At 40.7% G+C, this 21,603-nt stretch overlaps 1 protein-coding gene across 12 annotated transcripts in view; it reads right to left on the bottom strand.

The window, feature by feature from the left end:
- Window positions 1-21,603, bottom strand: part of TENM2 (teneurin transmembrane protein 2) — a 615,620-nt gene that overhangs the window by 333,225 nt on the left and 260,792 nt on the right. For 2 of the 12 annotated variants that reach the window (XM_063168608.1, XM_063168606.1), the window contains exon 1: window positions 1,993-2,201. The exons of the other annotated variants lie outside the window; for them this stretch is intronic. In XM_063168608.1, coding sequence (XP_063024678.1) covers window positions 1,993-2,038 — 46 coding nt within the window. In that variant the 5' untranslated portion in view covers window positions 2,039-2,201. Of the gene's footprint in view, window positions 1-1,992; window positions 2,202-21,603 lie in introns of those variants that run through there. 12 annotated transcript variants of the gene reach the window in all.

Raw genomic sequence — 21,603 nt, forward strand, 5'->3', positions numbered from 1 at the left:
AAACGCCAAAAGCAGAGATAAATGCTCTGCAATTCAGATCCTGCATTCTGGGCTCAAGCACATCAAGGTGGCTCAGCTTCAACCTTCCACTCTCCTGCCATTTCATAAGGACCTCAGTCTTCATGACTAATTCCTACCAGAATTCATCTACTATTTATACTCATATATACTTTAAGTCACAAAATACCATTTAAAGTACCACATTACATCCAGAACTTCTATTTTTGTCAGAGAATTTACTCTTAATTTCAGTTTGACCCAACATGTGCCTAAACAGAACTGAAGCATAAAAAGAACTTGGAAGAACATAGAGAAACATTTTGAAAGGTGAAACAGAGCTGGAGCGGCAATTCCAATGCCAAAAAATAAACAAGTTCAGCAAAACCATAGATAAGAAGCAAAAATATGCACAGCAAAACAGCGAAACATTCGCAAGTTCTGATCACAAGTCTTTAGGAAAAAAAAAAATAAATCTGTGCCTTTGTATGAGGATGAAAGTGCATGAATAACTACCACTGGAGGAAGGAGCAGGGCTTGAAGTGCCCTTCACCAGGGGAGACTGTGCTGCCCTGGGGGCTCCAGGCAGCCCTGCACACACACCCAGCCCTGCTGGGGCACTGCACGTTCAGGGGGCTGCAGGCAGCACCCAGCCTTGGGGGGAACCTGCAGCAGGACCAAAGTTCTCAGGTGAACAGATTGATTTCACTCTGCAGGTGCTCATCTGTAGCTCTGCACCACGACATTCTGCCCAGCCATCGCTGTTGATGACAGCTCACCAAGTTAGCTTCTCCCAGCTCTGCTCAGAGCCAGGCAGCAAGTGCTCCACTTTGCAAATAACTCTGATCACTACAACAGGATTTGCTTCCTTCCCGAGCCCTAATAATGGTCTAACTCTCCTTGACTGCTTGCTCACTCTTCAGTGTGACAATGAAATTCAGAATATCGCTGCTGCTCAGAATCCCTTCCTCCTATTTTGAGTCAGTTTGCTGATACAGAGAGCAATTGTAAAATGCAGGGAGAAAAAAAGGCACTAAAGCCAGTAATGAAGAGAAACAGGCATCCCAATAGTTAAATATTCCAGCTGTGAATAAAAAGCACTTAATAAAATTATTTTTGCCTTTTGAATCCCTATAAAACCTTAATGTATTTTTATAGAGAATAAAAGGGCACATTTCCCAAAACCACAAACCCTTTAGGCTATAGAATTTTATATTATCACAAGACTTAAGTTCATAGGCTTTGCCTGATAAATTAGCTCCTCTCAATAACTGTTAAACAGAAAGCCCTTTATTGTAATCCAAGTGCACTTGTGGACAGCACTTTCAGAGTTAACTCCATTTGACAACTGACATAAATCCATTATTCTAATTTGGTGATTGCTTTACTAAACACAGATGCATTTTATGAGTTTTAGTCACGTATTTCATTCAGGATGCTACTTAATCTCAATTTACAAAACATAAACACAAAATAGGTTTTGCAGTACGTCTGAAAGGGTATAGCTATTCATCCGACAGAATGCCAGGCAAACAAACCATATTCACCTAGATCCAAACTCAATGCTAGATTTTACCTTACAATAAATTGTAAATAAGTAAATCATTTTTTAAATTGAGCTGTTGCAATCAAATTGCAGAATGCAAGCTCCCTGAGGGTTCTAAGACTCTAAAGCTTTTCTTACACTGAGATTTCAGCACTGAATTTAACCTTAAGCAAAGTCCAGCTTTCACAAAAGCTGGCTCTCTGATTTATTTTGATACACAGAGAAAAGGGGGGAGAAAAAAACCAAGCAGTCATTGTGAATACAGTGCCCTCAGAACCCCATCTCTAATTCAATTTCCAGCACAGACTTTACATGTTAAACAAAAGGAATCTGATAGCACACCGATGCTGCCTCTTGCTGCAGTTGCCTGCCTCAGTTACCGAGGGCTGAAATCCGCCGCTCCGAGCGAGCACTCCATAAAACAACACTGGGATTCAGACACTTCTTACCTGCCTCAGTTGAAGGCTTCCTTCCCTTGTTAGCAGTATGAAGCATCCTCCAGCCTTCCCAATCCTTAGCACCGGCCTCGAATCGCACAGCCAAGTCCCCTTTTCGCAAGAAAACGCTTATTGGAAGTGATTAGTTTTTGTTGTCCCTTTTAAGTCCCTCCTGCGGGAAAAAGCCGGGGAGCGATGTGACGCCACCTTCTAATCTTTGGCGAGAGCGAAAAGGCAGAAAAGGAGCGCTCGATCAAACTGAGCTTCACACATGACTAAAACTCGGCGGAGAGGCTGCGAGCTCTGGCTGAAGCACCACTAGGCGTGAGTGTAAGAACAGAGAAGAGGGGAGAGTCAATGAAATGTGACAACGTATGTGCATCAAAGACGGGCAAGAGGGAGAGAACAATGAGAGAGGGATCGCGACAGCAGCGAGCGAAGGAGGGAGAATGAGAACGGCAGGCAGAATGAGCCGGAAGAAAAGAGGAGAGTTTCGAAGCAAAGAATTCGCAGAATAAAGCCAAAGTGTCTGGCAGCTTCTGTTTTTATCTCAGTGAGCATGACATACTGCCTCTCTCATTTAGCAACACGTTCTTGTCTCTTCCAGGTTTGAAAACTGAGATAATCACAGTGTGTGCCTGTTTGCGCCTGACTGGCACACTCGTGTGCAGCCTACCTGAGATGCCCCCCACCCAGCTCCTGGAGATGCATTTAAATGCAATTAACTTCATATATTCATTAGCAGAGACGCCTCCCCCTGCCCCCCCCCAAAAAAACAGGAGCTGCTAATTTCTCCATTAATTTACAATATAGTTTAACTGGCAGATGGAATTCTACTTATAACTACTAACAAACTGCCACTGATAAACAAATGAACTGAACAAATGTTTAATGTTGATAACTGAGTTATCATGGCAACAAAACATATTAGCGTTGATAAATCTGTTTTTAAAAAAGGTATTACAGACAATTCTATTAATCCTGGAATTTCTAGATGAAGTTGCTCTAAAGTGGTAGAAGAAGAAGAAACTGGACCCAGGACTAACATTTTTAAAAGAGTGCATCAGACACATTCATATTTCCAATGTTTTTTAAAAATCAGTAACAAGCTAAAGCCCAAATTTCAAATTTAATTTTGAATTCCCATTAGAAGAGATCTACACATTTAGTCCTCATACAAGCAGGGTTCATTTTCATGCAAGACGAGGGTGGGATGTGTGTGGATTGTTTGGGTCTTCGGTTGGTTGGAGGTTTTTTCCCTAACCACAACACGTAACATCAGGGCAGCCTCTGTGATTTGCTTTGTCCATACCATCTACCTTTACACGGTCAAGGCAAATGGGCTTTATGCCAACTGGCAATTGGTCAGCTGGCCCAAAGCACACAAAGTCCTTGTCTGCAGAACTGACACAAGCCCACAACCACTCTAGGATTTACATGAAGCCAACATTAAATAGGAAGAAACCTTAAAAAAGACATACTTTCTTTGCTGCAGCACCCTATTTGGGCTGTTGGATCCTACCATGTCAACTGCATTAGGGAAAAGAAAATAATGTAAAAAATCTAGATCTAGCTCTGGACTGTGCAGAAGAGTGCTCATGCAAGCCACACAGTGCCACATTCTGGCATCTGGGTCTGAAGGTACTCAGGTAGCCTGAAGAAATATTGCAACAGCTTTAAATAACTTGGTATTCTCTTTTGTAAGGGTTTTCCAGTTCCAGAGAGGAGGTTATAAGGATGGATTCACAGATGATTATCAGGGAATCAGGTCAGTTTCAACCCCAGGTAATTTCATATCATTATTATATCACAAAACTCGTAAGAATTAATGTTTTTCTATGAATGTTTGCCTCCAGATTCTCACCAAAAACCATCACAGTAAGCTCTGGACAGATGGAATCCAGTTTTCATATCTGTATAGCAACACTTGCAAAACAACTCTTTAAACTTTCAAACCCCAACCTATTGATTAATTTGTGATTGCTTCAGCATTTCACCTCTTATTTTTTGATCCCTGGGGACTGGGAATCCACAGACTTAAATACAGATCCACTAAAATCAGATTCTCACTAACCTTCTTAAGCAGCTTTCATCATGTGAACTTAAAGTTACCATAAGGACAAAAATATTCACGAGAACAATGGGCTTTTAAATCTCTCTGCATGTGTATCAATGCACCACTAGCTGACCCAACACAGCAGCAGTGTGTGTGATGGATCAGGAATTCCTTCCTGCTCTGCTGCTGTAAGGAGTCCAGTGGATTCCTTACACTGTTTTAAAGGTCTCCTGTTTTATGGAAATTAACACCACCTGAAATTTCTCAGAGAAAGATGAGGGAGAAATAGAGATGCATGAGTTTAGTTATTGCATTTTTTTCCCAGAGTATTATTAGTCAATACTCTAAAGGAACTGCCTCACTACCTTTTGAAAAGAAAACAAGCAAAAATAAGTCCCAAGTGCTGTAAGAAGCTCCTCTGCTTAAAATGAGTAAACAGGAACAGTTAGGGGAGAGATCTTTCCTGTTTCCCATTCATTTTGTGTTTTCTCACCCTTACTTGTAAATTGCTTTTCTCATGCAAGTCTTGATAAGAAGTTTCCACATCTCTTACAATGTACTAGATTATATCCATGACAACAACTTTCAGGAAATGCAAACACATACATACAGTACTTCTAGAAGTATTTATTCACTCTCACAGGCCTATCTACAAATTCACAATGGAATTAAATGGCTGCATTTGCATCCAAGGTCAACAAAAAACTTGAAAACATGCATGCAGCTTGTTTGTTTTCATGAAAGGCATAAGGCTGCATGGCTAAAACCAAGCATGAGCTTATACATTGAAGAAAATAAATTGTTTTCTATAAGAACTGACCTTGTGTTCAAACTCAAAGTGTTTGGACACTGAAGTGCTTGACTCCTTACAGCTCCAGTGAGCAAGGCAAGTCATTCTCCTATGGAAGTTACTCTATAAATCAGCCACATTTCCATAAGACAGGCAAGGCTTTGATGAACATGAGTGAGAAAACTCTATTTTACTGCTGTTAAATGTGCTTCCACTTAAGCTTCCTCGAGCAGTACTGCAGGAGCAGACCAGCACCACACCATTACAAAATAACTACACGCAGAAATGTACTAGCAATGCCATTTTGTGCAGAGATATAAATAGCTGATTTCCAGACCTTTTCTTACACTTTCACCATTACAGAGAAAATAACTAAACCAGAGCTTTCCCCTCAATCTTACCTGACGAAGCCAGGTTTGAGTTTAATCACAGAAAGCCTCTTGGTACCATACTTGTCTGCTCTGCCAGCAATCTGGATAGCTCTGCTGTGTGTTTTAGTCCACATGCAAACACACCCTCAGTGACCCCAAACTTCTGGAGGAACAGAACAATTTTAGAACATTCACCACACTGCTGTGTTTCAATGGTGCTGAATCCAGCCCCTAAAAGCCTCAGGAAAAGACATGGCCTCACATGGGGCATCACACAGCACAGGATGGGGCAACAACCTGGCAAATGGCTGGCAAAGCTCCCACACCCATCACAGGGACTCCTAGCCACAAATACTCATTACAAGTCCTTTAGAGCTGAAGGAAAAGCTCTGGCTATGCAGAAGGGCCGATGACCACTTTCTCTCAGCAATATCCTTCTCTATTTTACATCTAGCAAAGACTTCCTTTGCCAGTTATCTATTTGGGTGACACAAACACAACATGAATTTTTCCAGCCTTTTGGTTTTGTTTCCTCTGTTTCAGACCTGAAGACAGACTGTCTCTAAGAGCATGTATTTTTTTTTTTCCCCCAGTTACATCTGTTGGTTTAATAAAATGTAGCACCTTCATCTCCCCAAACCCTGTTTCAATAATACCTGTGGATCTCTAACAGCACAAGCACTATAAAATTATAAGGCCACAGTGTGGCCCTTCATCTCTCCCCAGCCTCCATTCCCTAGAATGGATCTGTTCACTGCTCAGAGGGAATACAGGAGGAGCAGAAGGGCTAGAAGGAAGGCAGAGCATGCAAGAAAATCCCTTGTGTCTTAAATTGCCTAAATTTAACTTCCCAGCACCCAATTTACAATGAGAAATGCAGTTGGTGTGGTAAAAGAAGCATCAGGATCAGACATAATTTTAGTGGTGAGAGGCACAAAATAAAGACCTTGCACAAGTCTAAGCTACAACATCCTGGCAGGGTGAAGAAAAACTGTGATGCTATTGCTGCTATGAATAATAAAACCACTTAAACTCTGCTTTTTGAGCATAACCGAATACATGTGATAGCATCATTATAAATTAAAACTGTTTATGACCTCCATTTGGTCCAAACAGTACAACCTTACTCACTATATGCATGGTTGAACAAATTGATCTACAACTGCCTGTGTTACATGATAGAAGGGATAGCCAAGTGTTCTGAAAAGGAAACAAAAAGAAAACCCCAGCAAAAGCAGCTTGTAATGACTCATGCAGATTTCTTAATGGCTACTGAAAGTAATCTTTGATTCCTATCATTGTCTACTCAGTAAGTGATAATAACTAATACCTAAGTTATTATTTTATTTACATAGTTAATTTCTAGTTTTCTATATTCCATAAAAAAAGTGTTAATATGTTTTGAAACCAATCATTTCATGAATGAATGGAAATCAGTACTTCTATAAATTCTGCTAAAGTACTAAAATAGGAGATAATCAGTACATTCTTGACTATTTGGGTACAGAATTTTCAAAAGACATGTAATTCCACCCCACCCTTGTATTTATTTGTAAAACCATAGAGGAATATGCATTAAAATGACATTTCAAGAATCAGACTTCTGTAGAACCAACTTGTTGTCTGCTTCATACATTTCCATTTAGAATTTTTCTCCAATTATAGTCACATGCTGAGGCCTTTCAAGAATCCTCAGTAGCTCAAACAATTCCTGAAGTATCTCCCACAGAAGATTTACATTGTTTAAACCAGCAGTAAACCAATTACTTTCATCTGTGCCTGAACAGCAGCCAGTTCAGGTGAACCTCCTGTGCCTCAATTAGCATTAGGGATGGAAAGAACAATTTACCTGCAAGGTTCAGGTGTGCCTAATTCCTTCCTGCCACAGGCTGAGAGCTCCTCCATGCTCTGTAGGCAGGTTCTGCCTGCAAAGACAAAGGCTGGCTTCCAGGAGAGCACTGAGGCTCCTAAAGCATGCTCTTCACTACTAGGTAATTTCAGTTCTCTACATGAAATACAAATCTACGCTGAGGCAACAGAGCACACAATTTATGTCAGAGTACAGGGCAACACACTTAGAAACTGAACAAAGCCCAGTTTTACTGCCCAGTCCCCAGAATTAATATGCAACATTCATACCTTAAGTATACCCTTGAGCACTCTCCGAGCCACAGCTTTGAAGATGTGTTGGTTTCCTGTGCACTAACTTGACCTATATTCAGGCTGACTTCTATTCTGAGATTATTTCTGCTGTGAATTCAATTCCAGCCTCTATAGACACTGCTTTGCTACACCTATGATACAGATGGCAAAAAGCAGAAGGATGTCAACAAATTAGAAGGACACTGCTGTCATTGCCTTACAACCAGGGTAATCAAAAAACTCTTCTTTTTTTTTTGTCAGCTGATCTTGACACAAGCACATTCCCTTGAAAATGTGGAAGCACAGAACCACATCTATAAACCTTTTAAAATTGTTTGCTTTTATGTCAGGATACAAAGACCTGCTGCCCTGCTGGAGCCAAGTTTTATTCATGCCATGAGCCAAGGATGCCAAAAGACTGCAAGAGATGACCAAAAATGGAGGCAAGGAAGAAATTTTATTTTCAGAATGAGTATTTTATAAATTACTAAGTTTTTATTTTCAGAGTAAAATTACAAGATGAAAACACAAAACTGGCTCTCTAATACAGGACACTACAGAGGAAATGAAAAACAGTAACAAAGGTCTTATATTTTTCAAACTTGCTCCTGTTTACTTGTGTCCTGATCCACAATTTTTGTATCAGAACTCCACTTTTCCCACTATATTTATAGCACAGAGGTCTTACAGGATTAGGTCTACACCCTATTAGTAACAGCTGACAATTCATTAACTGCTTCAAGTTGTTCCATGTAATGATCAAGAGGACTTGTATACCATAACAGAACAGCTAAAATTCCACTTATCTCATAAACCAAAACCTACTTGCCATAGGAGTCAAAAGCTTCTTTTATTAAACATCTCCATGCTGTATCTAGACTATGACTCAAGCCAGTGAGTTGATAAGGGGCAGGGTCAGGAAAGTTTGGTTTATTCCCCATCTGGTTTGGAACAGCACATGGAGGAAAATTCCACCAACAAGGGTTGACATGGCATAAAAAGCAACCTTAATTTGGCATTTCCTCAGCTCTCATCAGACACAGGACACTGTTTTTGGCAAAGCTGTGGTATCAACCACAAAAGCTCTTCCTGCCTTTATCCCTGCCATACCCCTAAGAAAGTGCACTGAAGCAAAAAGAAATAAAATTGGTAAATGTGAAGTGCTGATTAGAATGTTGAGAACAGCAAGAGCTTGATGTGATTGACCCTTCAGAATTTTAAGATATAGTATTTTTAGTAAATTGTTAAAAAATAACAGAAGCGTTCAAAAAAGCATATGCATATTAAAAATGCTATAAAAAGTGACTATGACATTATATTACAGATGATTAAAATGTAAAAAAAAATATTTAAATGCACATTTTAGGTCTGGTTTTATGTTAACTGTTTCACAGTTCTGAAATGCAACCAGATCAGATTATAAATAGCAAGATATGGCTTTTTAGATATATTCATTCTCTTAAAGTTATCAGTAATAATTATAAACTATATTTATGAAAGATCCCAATTTAAAAATAACATTCTTTTATTTTCTCCTAGATTTTTTTTTTCTTAAGAACATACAGATTTTGATTCCATGGAAACTCAATTGAGACTGTGCCACATCTTTCATACAGCTGACTAAGAGCATGGGTGAACTATCTGGCTGTTATTTGAAATGTTCTTCAACTTTATGAAGATAGACTCATTAAAGCAAAAGCTTTCTCACAAACAGTTTCTGACAAAGTGAAAAAGTAATTAACACAAAAAGAAGAGAGAACTATTTTTGCTTTTACTATTTTTCACCCAGCCAGTTTATTACAGGCATTGTCATTTTTGACGTGCTCTCTCCTGTGACAGTCACGGACGCAATTCGAAACTTTGCTGAACAGCCAACGCTCTTTGACAATTACCTCACCCTTGCTTATGAAATCTGGGATAAAATGGTGCAACTTCAGGTTCTGAATACCTAAAAAAACCCCACTGGAAGCTGCCAGGAATAGATAATAACTACACTATACAACGTGACAGAGTCACCATGCACACTTCCCAGAAAGCGCTCATCTTAGTGAACACCAAAAGCACAACAATTAAGGGGTATAATTTTGTTTAAAAAACCCCAAACCAAAAAATAACCACAACAACAATCCCAAATACACAACAAACCCAAACAACAAAGCAGACAAGCAATCTTGTAGTGATCAAATTGTCTAATAACAACCATTTCCTCTTTCCATGAACCTCCTGTTTTCTTTTGCTGTTTTTTTTCATCTCCATCTAAACTGTGCTTTTTGAACTCAATGGAGAAACACATGGATCGCTGATGAAATTTCATATAACCTTATTCATTATAGATTTTTCTGCTGATTAAGGTTTCAAAGTAACTATAATAATCTAAAGCAATACCATGCTGCTGCTGTTTTGGGGGTTTTTAGCATAAAGGATATGAGTGAAGCCAGACAAAGCATAAATCATAAAGCATAAAATCAGCACTCTGTTGCCCTTATCACTACTATAGCACCTAGTTTTTGTTTCAACTAACAGGTTTGCTGTCAGCCAAATTCACAGACTATTAATTGTCATCAACCAATACATGTTCGTGACAAAGAAACTAAATGTGTGAACAAGCACATAGTACTGTGAATTTCATTTTCAAAACGTTTCTCAGTGTGTTAAGAATTAGCTAAACCCATTGTAACATCACAAGCAATGTCTGATCCAAGGCCCAAATAGTTCCAATGCATGTTCTGGTATTCACCAGAATATAAATATTTATGTTTATCAAGAGGTCCTTTAAGAACAGTGAAAGGATGTTATTTAAATACTTCCAGCACCTGCTGATGCTTAAACTCCACAAGATAAAACAAATGTTTACCATAAAAATACCAGGGGGAAACTTTTTGTCCTGGATAACCCACCCAACACAAAAGACAAGAACATTTTTCTTACTTACAGCATTGAAATGACATCCATGGAAAAGCAGCAGACAGCCTTGCATTTGTGGGGCCTCGTACCACCCTCGTGTAACTCTGGCTGTGATGGTGACCCTGAGGCATTTGGGCTGCACAGACCAGCTCAGAGTGGAGGGCTGACGAGTGCCCACACCTGTGGCCCATTCGCTGAGCTGACCCAGGGACTGCCATCACCACTGCAGGGACACCAGGGCAGGGAAATCACGGCCCTTCCCCACTGCCCAGGTGTGTCCATCAGAGGCTGCAGGCACCTCCTGCCCAGGCACACAGCCCTGGAACCTGCAGCTAGGGCAGCTACCTGCAGTACCAGCTCTAGGGCTTTCTCTGCAGGTCTCAAAGCAGCTCACAGAATTAGCCAAACACCCAAGCACTCTGCTGTGTCACACTCTGAGAAAGCTCTCCTTGCTGACAGGACTGCTCAGAGGTGACCCAGTGACTGCCACACCTCTGCCAGCAGGGTCAGCAGGGAGGCTCAGCCTGCCAAACCCGAGCTGCACACTCACTGACCCTGTAACACGGTTACAAGTTTTGTTATGAGGTGAGATATTTACTGAAACGGCAAATAAGGAGGATGCCACTGCTCAAGCTATCCAGCTAGAAACACAGTGGATTGTCCCAGAACCACTGAAACTGAGTTTAACACTCAGCAGGACAATTTGCATCTACACCGAGGGATAGGAGGCTGGGGGTTTCACTTGGGGACATGTGTCCCCAAGGCAGCATTTGCTTAAAGCTGGGCTCTTTGCAGCCTGAGCCTCTCCACACCAAGGTGGTGGGACACAGGCACCCAGTGCTCCCTTCTCCCCCTGCCCAGCCCAGCTGCTGCCTGGAGAGAAAAGTGAAGAGAAGACAGAAATTCCGAGTTTAGCTCTGGCTGCGGGGTTTTTTTTTTCTTTCATATAATCATAGAGTGGATTGAGTTGGAAGGGCCCTTAAAGATCATCTGATTTCAATCCCCCTCCCATGGTGGGGGACACCTTTCTATTGAGGAGGCTTTTTGTTGGTTGGGCTGCAACAAACCACCTTTCGGGCAAACAAACCGCCTTTTACACGAGCGCAAGCTGAATTCTTTCTGTTGCCTTTGCTGGGGAAAGGGAAGGATGGTTCCTGCTTCTCTTTTCCCCTGAAGCTCGGCCCCCGAGGGCTGAGCCTCGGCCGGAGCGGAGCCGCTCCCGCTGCCAGCCCAGCCCCGCTCCATCTCCTCCCGGCCCCGGGCAGAGCCTGCGGGTCCCGGCCCCGAACGGCGGCCAAGCGGCCCTCGGGGAGCGGGCGGTGCCCCCGGACCTGCGGGGGACGGGACCGGGAGATCCGAGGGATGGGGGATACGCGGGACCGGGGAGGATCCGAGGGACGGGGGGTGCGCACAGACGCGGGGATGCGCGGAACCGGTTGGGATACGCGGGACCGGGGGATGCGCGGGCGCTGTCCCCGCATGCACGAACCGCAGCCGGGGCGCTGGGGACGGCACTGAGCGGCGGTACCCCTGCCCGGCGGTCCGGCACACGGATTCTCTTTAGAAGCAGCGGAGATGGCTGCTCTGGGCCGGGGAGCGGCACGGCAGAGCCCCGGCACGCCGCGGGCACCCAGGGCAGCCCCGGCCGGCCCGGCGGAGAGCAGCGGGGTTGAGAGAAAGCAGGACTGACAGCGGCTGAGCACAGACACTGCTCCGGCCAGGGCAGAGCGGGGATCCTTCGGAAAGCACTGCGGCTGCCATGTGCGGTGAATAGCATCTCACCGAGCACAGAGATGCCAAAGGGCCGGCACTAATGGCAAGGCTGTCTCGCCACAGTCATCAGCATGACAAGGCTGATGCTGTAGGTGCCTGGAGAAACAGATACTTTATTTTCTCAGAGACCCAGGTATAAACTATGGGTTTAGCTCATGCATAAAACTCAAAATGAGCACAGCTGATGGCTGCTAGTAATGTGAACAATTAAGTACTATAGTTTTCAGTTTAGATTGACAATTTTAAACACAGGATTCCAGTGAATTTTTAGCTACACTGCTGCTGAATGAAAAAAAAAAAAAAAAAAAGCCCATAAAAAACAAGCCACCTTTTACACGAGCCCAAGCTGAACACTTGAAGTTAAAATCAAATAAAACCTTATTAAAATTTACTTGCCCCATTAGCAACTTGGTTACAATTCAGGAAGACCAATAAAAGCACATAAAAAAGAGTAGGAAATTGAACAACAGAGGGAGACAGGGACATGCAGAATCAGTACATATTCCAAAGAACAATATGCAAACATGGAAATACTTTTGCTCTGGCTAGAAAGACCACGTTCAAGATGCGACTGTTTCAGTCTGAAAGCAAATCAGTAGCTTGGAATCTTAACTCAGCCAGTTCCTCTGTGGCCTCATCAAACTCATCTCCCCAGCTGCATCTTTCACATTTGGCACACAAATTTCCCAGAACTCAAACATGCCCCACTGTCCCTGGCACACTGCTGGGCCACAAAGGGCAGGAGGGAGTGAACTCTGTACTCGGGCAAAGAGACATTCCCACAGCAGTGCTTACACCTTCCTAGCAAACTGATATTCCAGGTAGAAAAAAAAAAACAAAAAAACCAAAAAACTTAAAAACCCAACAGAAAAGCCCGCAGGCAAAGAACTCTTGTTGGAAAAGGCAGAGAGGGGAGCCCTGGGTGACCCTGCCCCTCGCAGTCTGTCTGCACAGGTGACAGATGCTGCCTCCCCCCAGCCCCACGCTCACCAGGGGGAAGGGAGGCTGCAGCTATCTCAGTTATTAAGTGGATAATGACTCCATATGCTGTCCTGCGGCCAAGCAACAAATAAAAATCATAATGTACAGGCCAAATAACTTCCTTGGAATCTAGACACATTACTGTGCATAATTCCCTTCTTAATGGTTATAAACAGACCAGAGCAATATACAAAAATAACATCTACACAGAAGCACGATTATAATCAGCTATGTATGACATTTCTGTGCCATTTGGGTTAACTTTCAACAGCGTTCTAGCAGAGTTTGTCATTTTTCAGGTAATATCTTGCTTCAGTAATTCTATTTCAAAGTAGAAAACAACACCTAAGGTTACAACTACTAATAGAGTTATACAGAAGCCACCCTAAATTCACCAAAAATATTTTTTTATTTGCAGTAGGGATCCCCAAAAAAACCACAGGGCTACTACTGACAACTAATTTCTTCTATGATATCTAGAAAACAGAATGTAAACAATATTTTTTATTGTTCAGACAAGTTACATTGAACTGGGAGTCAGTGTTTTAAAGCATGCAGAATCCATGGCTGAAACAGAGCCTTGGAGATCAAATCACATCTCAGTTTGAGACTCATTGCTGGGTCTTGGGAAAGACAATTTTCTTTGATGTGGTCAATTTTTTCAGTTTATATAATGGTGGTAATGATACCTCACAGGACTCATTTAAGGGTTTAATAACTAATGCTTGCACAAAATTTCCAAGTTGCTAATTATGATTATTTAGCTAAGTGTTAACCTAATGCACATGTAAGGAATCAACATTAATGTATTCCCAGAGACGATTATGATCATAATTATTAATGCCACATGGACAAGTGCAATTGTTCCTCGCCCACCCAGGTGTGTGTGACACACCTGGCAGGAAAGGCAGGGCATCTCAAAAGTCACAACACATGGAAATTATGCTAGAACAGAGATGCTGGAAGGAAAATATGCTCTCAAGCCCAAGTTTAGAGTCAACCTTGATCATTCAGATTTCACTGTGAGTGCCTGGCTGGGCTGTCAGGAAGGGCAGAGCTGGGAGGTCAAGGGGAAAGCAGCAGCAGCCCTGACCCAGAGGAGAAAGAGAGAAAGCAGCAGGAGTCATGGTGAGAATGGGAGGGCACAGGGGAAACAATGCCATTGGCAATTTTCTCAGCTAACCCAGAAAACTCTGGGAAGAGCTGCACTTGGTGCAGTCCTCCCCAAAATAGAGCAAGTTTTATCCCAGCAAATATGAATACATTAGGGAAGAGAATAATTGAGAAGACTTTAAAAGTCTTCAGGAAAAGAAAAATCCTGTAAACAAGATTGAGCAACAAGTCTTTGAAAGAATCCTTTTGTTCCCAGCACAATGCTCCCAAAATCTGCTTCTTCAGAACAGTATTCATTTAAGAAAAAGAAAAAAGAAGAGAGATAAAGGGAAAGCCAAGAACACATTTTAAGGCAAAAGCACTTAAAAACCATTTTCTTACTCTTCAGATTTTTTTTTATACCTCAGCCTGGAGGTACATTGGCCATGCTCCATAACACTGGAGGTTCTCAGGCTCTGCTGCCTGCCTGGCTTTGACAGGGCCAGCACAAACCCTCAAACCCCCACAACCCCTGGCCTGCCAGGTGGGGATGCCATGGTCTCAATTTCACACTGGGAAACCCCCACAGCACCCATTTCCCAGAGGGGTTTTTGGAAAACCCCACTCTGTTTTTGGCCAGGGTGTGCCCCTGCAGAGGGAGGAACAGAAAGAGAAGGCACAAAGTGAGGCTGGTGAGAGGAGGGTGAGAGAACTCCAGGATTTGGCACACCCTGGCCAAAACCAGAGTGGGGTTTTCTAAAAACCCCTCTGGGAAATGGGTGCTGTGGGGGTTTCCCAGTGTGAAATTGAGACCTGGATGCAGCAGCAGCCCAGGGGGAGCAGGGTGAGCTGGAGACAGTGACCCTTCACTCTGACGGGACTCACTGGTGGCATATTTAGGATCAATTTGTCATTGATAAGCTTAGGGTGTGTCAGACCAGAAGGAAGCTGCAGCAAACTGAGGATTTCCCTAACAAGCAAAAGGGACTGCTATTAGCATATCAAACAAAAGCACAGGTTTCATTTTATTAAGCAGTGTAGGAAGAAGCCAAGCTGTTAATACCTGCACTTCCTGCTCCTGTAGTGGACTTGCAGTGCAGCCTTGTAATGGCTGTAATGATTATTGTCACCTCTATTAAAGATTATTGCCAGTCTACCTCTGCCCAGAAAAGCCAAGGCTCATGCTTCAGATTGTCACAGTCTGACTAAAAATGTCAACACTTGAAAGTTATCATATATTCAAAGTATCTCATGACTCCTAAAGAATAGACAGAGAAAAAAACAAAAGTTCTAGTTTCTACACCACTGGCTTTAAAAATCAAAAATTAACTAACATTGGTACATTCTTCCTGTGTCTGTAAGAAAGTCTGCTTCTCTGTCAGTACTTCTTTGAAATACTCAGCTAGGTACACACAAATTTGTATCAATCTCAAAGCTCTGAAATGCCTAAAAGTCTCACTGACTACCACAAATGAGCAGAGATGAGCTCTGTACAGCCAGAAGGGCTCAGCCACAAGCCTGGAATTGCCTGTTCCATCAGATGTGGCCAGGACAGCCTGTGTCCTGCTGCAGAGCTGGGGCAGGAGGAGGGAAAGGAGGAGACTCCAAGCAGGTGTGAGAACAGAGGGTACTGCTACCTGGAGATGCCCAGTTGGTTGGATGGGGTTTTTTATTCCCACGTGCCAAAATCCTAAAATGCTACAAGCTCCACTGAAGTCCACAGGGCTCTAGCAATGTAAAATAGCTTACAATGGAATGTTTAAAATGTGCATTTTCTCTAGTATTAGAAACTCATTTTCCTCACTATAATGAAATCTTTACGAGAGTAAACTTGTTTCTAAAATACCCCAGAACAGTTTCTGCACCTTTAAGACACACAGCATATTTTTCACACAAAAAAATAAAATAACGAGCTTTGAAAAATCCCCCATAATTATAACGAACATGGATGTATTTTGGCTGCAGCCAGTAGTAAAAAAATACAACTCACTGTAAAAGCAAACCACAATCAAACATATTCATGGCATTCAACATATTAAAATTAGATGACAAATCTAAGACAGAAGTGACATTTAAGTGAATGATTTCCATAGTCTCTGTCCCCATATGTTCTCCAGATTCAAATGCTGCCTCTCTGAAAACACCACAGTGACACGGGAGCCCACAGAGCTCCCTCTGGGGAACGGACAGTTTTGTGTTAATAACTAATGAGATACAGGGACTTATTGCAATACTTTTATATGTTACAGTTGAGATGGCCACAATACACAGATACCACCACACAATTTCAGGAGGCTTCAACCCACACAGAGTAACACCTTACCTTATCAGGAAACTTCAGGTATTCATCCATACAGAGTAACACCATGCCACTTCAGAAGGCAGCAAGGCTCTGCCCTTCTTGTTCCTCAGCCCAGCCTTTTATCCCCTCCTGTTGATGCCCTGCACCTGTGTGCCCTCTGCTCCCTGTGTGATTGGTCAGTGCCCCTGGGCTCTCCATGCCTCATTATCTTCAATATCATTCACCTGAGCACACAGCTGTAGACAATTAAAGATCAGGCTGGGCCCCAGCCCCACTCCCAATCACCACAAACTGTGTGCCTACATTTATACAATACTCTTCCTGCCTTCAACCTAAATCCAATTAAACCACGAATGAACAACACAAGATGCTCCCTGAAGGGCTGTAATGGTGTGGGTGACACATTTCTTATCTCCCTAGGGGTTAAGTACATCACATCTTCAGAACTTCCAATCTTGCCCCTCTGCAAAGCTGCTGAATATTCCCAGAGCAAATTATCTCACATTCACACAGGTTTTATGTGCCCTGGGACTGAAAAAAAGCAAAACAAATCCCCATTTTACAACGGGGATACACAATCCCCCATTATAAAATCCCCGCATACACAAATCAAAACCTAAGTAGAAGAAATGTATACAAATAAATTCTGAAATAAATAACTTAAACAACTCTAATGTTGGACTTCTAGTATGCCTATCTATCAGAAAACACTGATGTAAGCAGTCAGTTTAGGTTTCACTGACTTGGAGGTAGCAGGCCCATTGACTTCAATTAGGCCAGGATTTCTTTGTGAATTTACTCTGGAAACATCTCAGAGCTATTTTTGCAGGATAGGGCAGGGCACATGGCTATATGACTGAAAGTGGCACATAAAAGCAGCCCCAGAATGTCACCAAGACACACAAGCCAGAGCCTGATGAATGAGAACCCTGTACAATGCAGTGCTATATATTGCATTAAAGGCTTTTTGGTTCTGGTCATTATTAGGACCTGTTATTACAGGTTTTTATTAAAATTATGCATAATTGTAATTGCTAATGTGTTATTATATCCTCCTCTACATGAGAAGTAATGAATAGCTTAAATTAAGGAAAGAAACAAACCTGTAGGTGAATGCAGGCTTGTTCCCACTGTGATTTACTGCAGGATGTACTTACCATCCTCAGGACTGCTCCAAGACAAAAAGGCAGAGCAACATTTTCAAAGGTTTCTTTACCATTTTTTTTTTTAAATTTGAAACATACATTATAAAGTGATCCAACAGGTTAGAAAGTATAAAGTTCTGCTTTTTAAATTTCAATTTTAAAAATTAATCATTTAAGCCTGTGCATCTTCCAGTAGTTCACAGGTAGTGCAGAGCTGGGCAAGCTGCAGCATAGGTGCAGCTCACTCAGCCATATGCTGCTTTCCTTAAGTAACCCATTATACAAAAAAAATAAATATCTTGTGACAGATTGTTTTGACAGCTAAAAACATTTAAATTTTTTGAATGCATTTGACTGAAAGGCAAAAATGTTACATAGATGTTAATTTAACAGATGTCTAGTTTTGCATCATCAGCCTGAAACAGGCAATTTCTAGCAAGTCTCCTTGCTGCATCACAACATGAAATCCTATGAATTCCATAAGGATATGCCTTTCACAAACTTCAAATGAGCCACACTCATTGAAAGGGAAGTGAAATTGTTGTAAGAAGATGGAATCACCTGGTTGTACTTCAGATCAAGCAAGTAAACACAGCCAGGGATAACCAAACCAATATATTGTCATTACATTTTAGTCTGGAATAAGGGGGCTTTATTTGAGGCTGTATGCTAGAAGCATTCATTTACATGAGAGAAATAAATAAGGTGGTCTCCTAAAACAAATAAATTCCTGCAAATCTAATTATCCTATGGATAAATATGAATCAAAGATTTTCTTATTTTGTTCTGCAAGTCTTAAATACAAATCTTTGTATGTTGAGTATACTGTCATACTCTCTACATGCTTTAATTGTGGTTCTGTACTGATTGTAGAAGAAACTGAAATAACTGCAGACTAACTAAAGCTGGTGCTGCTGGCACAGCAGTCTTAGAAAGATTTGGGATTCAGTACCCATCAAAAAAAAATATAATACATATAAAATAGCTAGAATTATATATTTATATTTATCTAGATGTTAGATAATAGTTTACATAAATATATATTTTATTATATAAATAACATTATATATATTTAAATATAATTTGTATAACTATTATATAATTAGAATATTTATGTTATATTATAATTATAATGTATATTTTATATTATTAATTATATTTATGATACAATATAATACATTATATAAACATGATAAAGTTTATTATAATGTAATAAATTATATTATAATGAGACTAAATATTATATTGTTATAATATTCATTATAACAATAAATATTATAGGTTATAGGCAGAAGAAGTTTTACACAGGGAGAATTTCTCCTCAGAACAGTCCCACACACTTGGCTATATCCATTTGAGACCTCAAAAGCAGCAAAAACTATTCTGTAAATTTCTGTATCGAATTTGCACATAGTATTACTGTTCTTACTTTACAGACAGGAAATAGAAAATAAAGAGATTTAATTACATGGGAGATTGAGAACTCCTCACAACTGATTTCAAAACGATTCCTACATTCAAACTGACGAGCTGGAAACTGGTGCTGAAATGTAATGTGTGTTTGCTAATGCCACCTGATCTCTAAATAATGAGGATCAGTGATATTTACCTGCTTAATAGGGATATTATGAGACAAATCTAATTCATTTAAGGGTACTTAAAATCACACTCTCCGATTTATATGCTGATACAAATTGCATTTACCTGCTCTAGTTGTGATCTACATATCTTGGCAAGCCAGGGCATTTCTGCAATTGGTTCCAGACTTAAAATCTGTGCTTTTGAAAAGGGCAAACATGCTTCCCCAGTGACAACATTCATCTGCTCCCGTTTCCTTATCAAGTTTATCACCTTCAATAAGTAGACACCTGTTATTTCATGACCCCAACTCAGTTTTAACTCTTTTTCAGAGAAGCATTTGGGTTGGATCAAAAGATCCAGTTTTTTCCTAATTTGGAATATGTCCCATTTTTTATTTTTTTTTTTTTTTTTTTACTAAGACATAACATTGCAACACATAATTTCCACAAGCTGAATAACCTTAATGACACCTCCATGAATTCTGGAAGACAAAATGCCTTACTTTCAAGTTTTTTTCTTCAATATACACAGAATACAAAAAGTCAAAGTACATTCAGATTATTCAAAATCAACTTTCTCAAGAATCAAACCCAAAAAGTTAAGGAATGATGAAGTTTCTTTCTCTGGTGAAGCCATGCCCTGAAGTGACTTAAATAAAGGTTTTGAAATTTATGGAAATGCTTCCTCAGGGTAATTTCTTGTAATAGGGGAAGGTTAAACCCACAAGGTTAACATAATCTAAATAGAAGAAATACAATAAATAGAGACCCCAAAGGAATGGTTTTGCTTTAACTGTCTTAACTATGTCACTACATCAGGAGCAAACATTATTTTTTAGTATATCTTTACAATAGGAGAAACATTAAATAAAATGGCATTTTTTTCACAAGCAGTAAATCATCATGTGATATCAAGAATCTGCTTATGACTCATATTTATGATCTGGTCACTGTTGCTTTATAAATACATCTTTGATTTTTGACCTTCCTAATTAGGCTGTGTGCAAGTACTATCAACTGCTGGAGACAGATGTTAAACACCTGCAAATATTCCATAAATTGATGTTTACACGCCTGATTCCATCTGCTTGACTTAACAGAAATCTCACAAATGCTGAAAAACATTACTAATGAAGGTATTCTTGATCATTATTTTTGTTTTGCCCAGTGCAACAATTCCAGAATTTTCATTATTTTTATTTTGATTCTTATTCTGCTAGATAAAGTCCATACAGAACAATAAGTCTGGAAAAATGGAGCACACCTCACATTGATTAAAACAAAAAAAAAGGGTTTAAAATGAAATAATATCACCTTCTATGGACTGACACAAACTACAAGATGGCACAAAGGAGTGGATCCGCTGAAGGCATTTCCAGAGATCCTTTGAAGAGAGGGTAACACGGTGCCTCTGTGTCCCTGTTACCCATGGAGGGGTTGCTTTTGCATTTTCCTTGACATGTCAGTTCCTTGGAAAGGGGAGCAGGAATAGAGCCTACAGGTGTTGAGTTATAAATTAGGACACTCAGATTGACAGAGAGATGATTAGCTCAGAATATGAGGAAAGAAGAAAGCCAGAGTCCTGCAGCATTCCTGGTTCTTCTTCCGTGTATTAGTGGAATTTTAATACAGACATCCTCCAAAAGTTACATGACAAAGTTCTTGTCCTGACAAAACCTGCCCTGTCCTGACAAACGTGAGGAGGAAAGAAAATAAATACTCCTCCCATGTTTAAAGAGACATAAAAATAAACCCTACAACCTAACAAGAAAATCACTATTCAATAGAAGAAACTCTTCATGTGTTGAATTTTCCAACATCTAATAAATTTAAACTAAATATGTATTAAAAACAAATCAAAATGCTAAAAGCATTATGTATTCTGTTTTACAGCAATTCTTGACCAACTACAACCTTAAAAACCTTTAAAGTAAGACCTTTTTTTACCTCAACCCAGCAGTATATGCTTTAATATTTTACTAAGAGTCTAATTTTTGGTACAGATAGTGAGATAGTGGGGACAAGTGAACAGAGAAGCAGACTGGGGTTCGGAAAAGAAGGTTGTGTTCTCAAATTTCCTCCAAATAATTTTCCTGTCTCTTTTTTCATGTTCTCATCTGTAACTGGGGCTGGTGGCAGCAACCTTTCCCAGGGAAATACTTTGCAGTTCTGAGCTGAGTGTCAGGGCTGAGCATCACCACTGTAAACAGTGGTAAGAGTTAGAAAAGTCACAATGGATGGAAAACTACCATTAGGCAAACTATTTGAGCATCATTCTGATGATGAAAAGAATGTGCTGATATGCCCCCTTAAGTTGCAAAGAACATCAGCAGACGATACCAGTGCAAATCAGTCCATTTCCAATAATGCTGTCAAGCCACGCATGGAAGCTCCTATAAAACACACTCATTTTCCCATTTTCCCAGATTCAATGCACAGGAATACCATCTCCTTCATTTTCCAGAGGTCTCTTTCAAAACTTTTTTT

The sequence above is a fragment of the Melospiza melodia genome, chromosome 14, assembly GCF_035770615.1.
Source record: "Melospiza melodia melodia isolate bMelMel2 chromosome 14, bMelMel2.pri, whole genome shotgun sequence".
NCBI classification, from domain to species: domain Eukaryota; kingdom Metazoa; phylum Chordata; class Aves; order Passeriformes; family Passerellidae; genus Melospiza; species Melospiza melodia.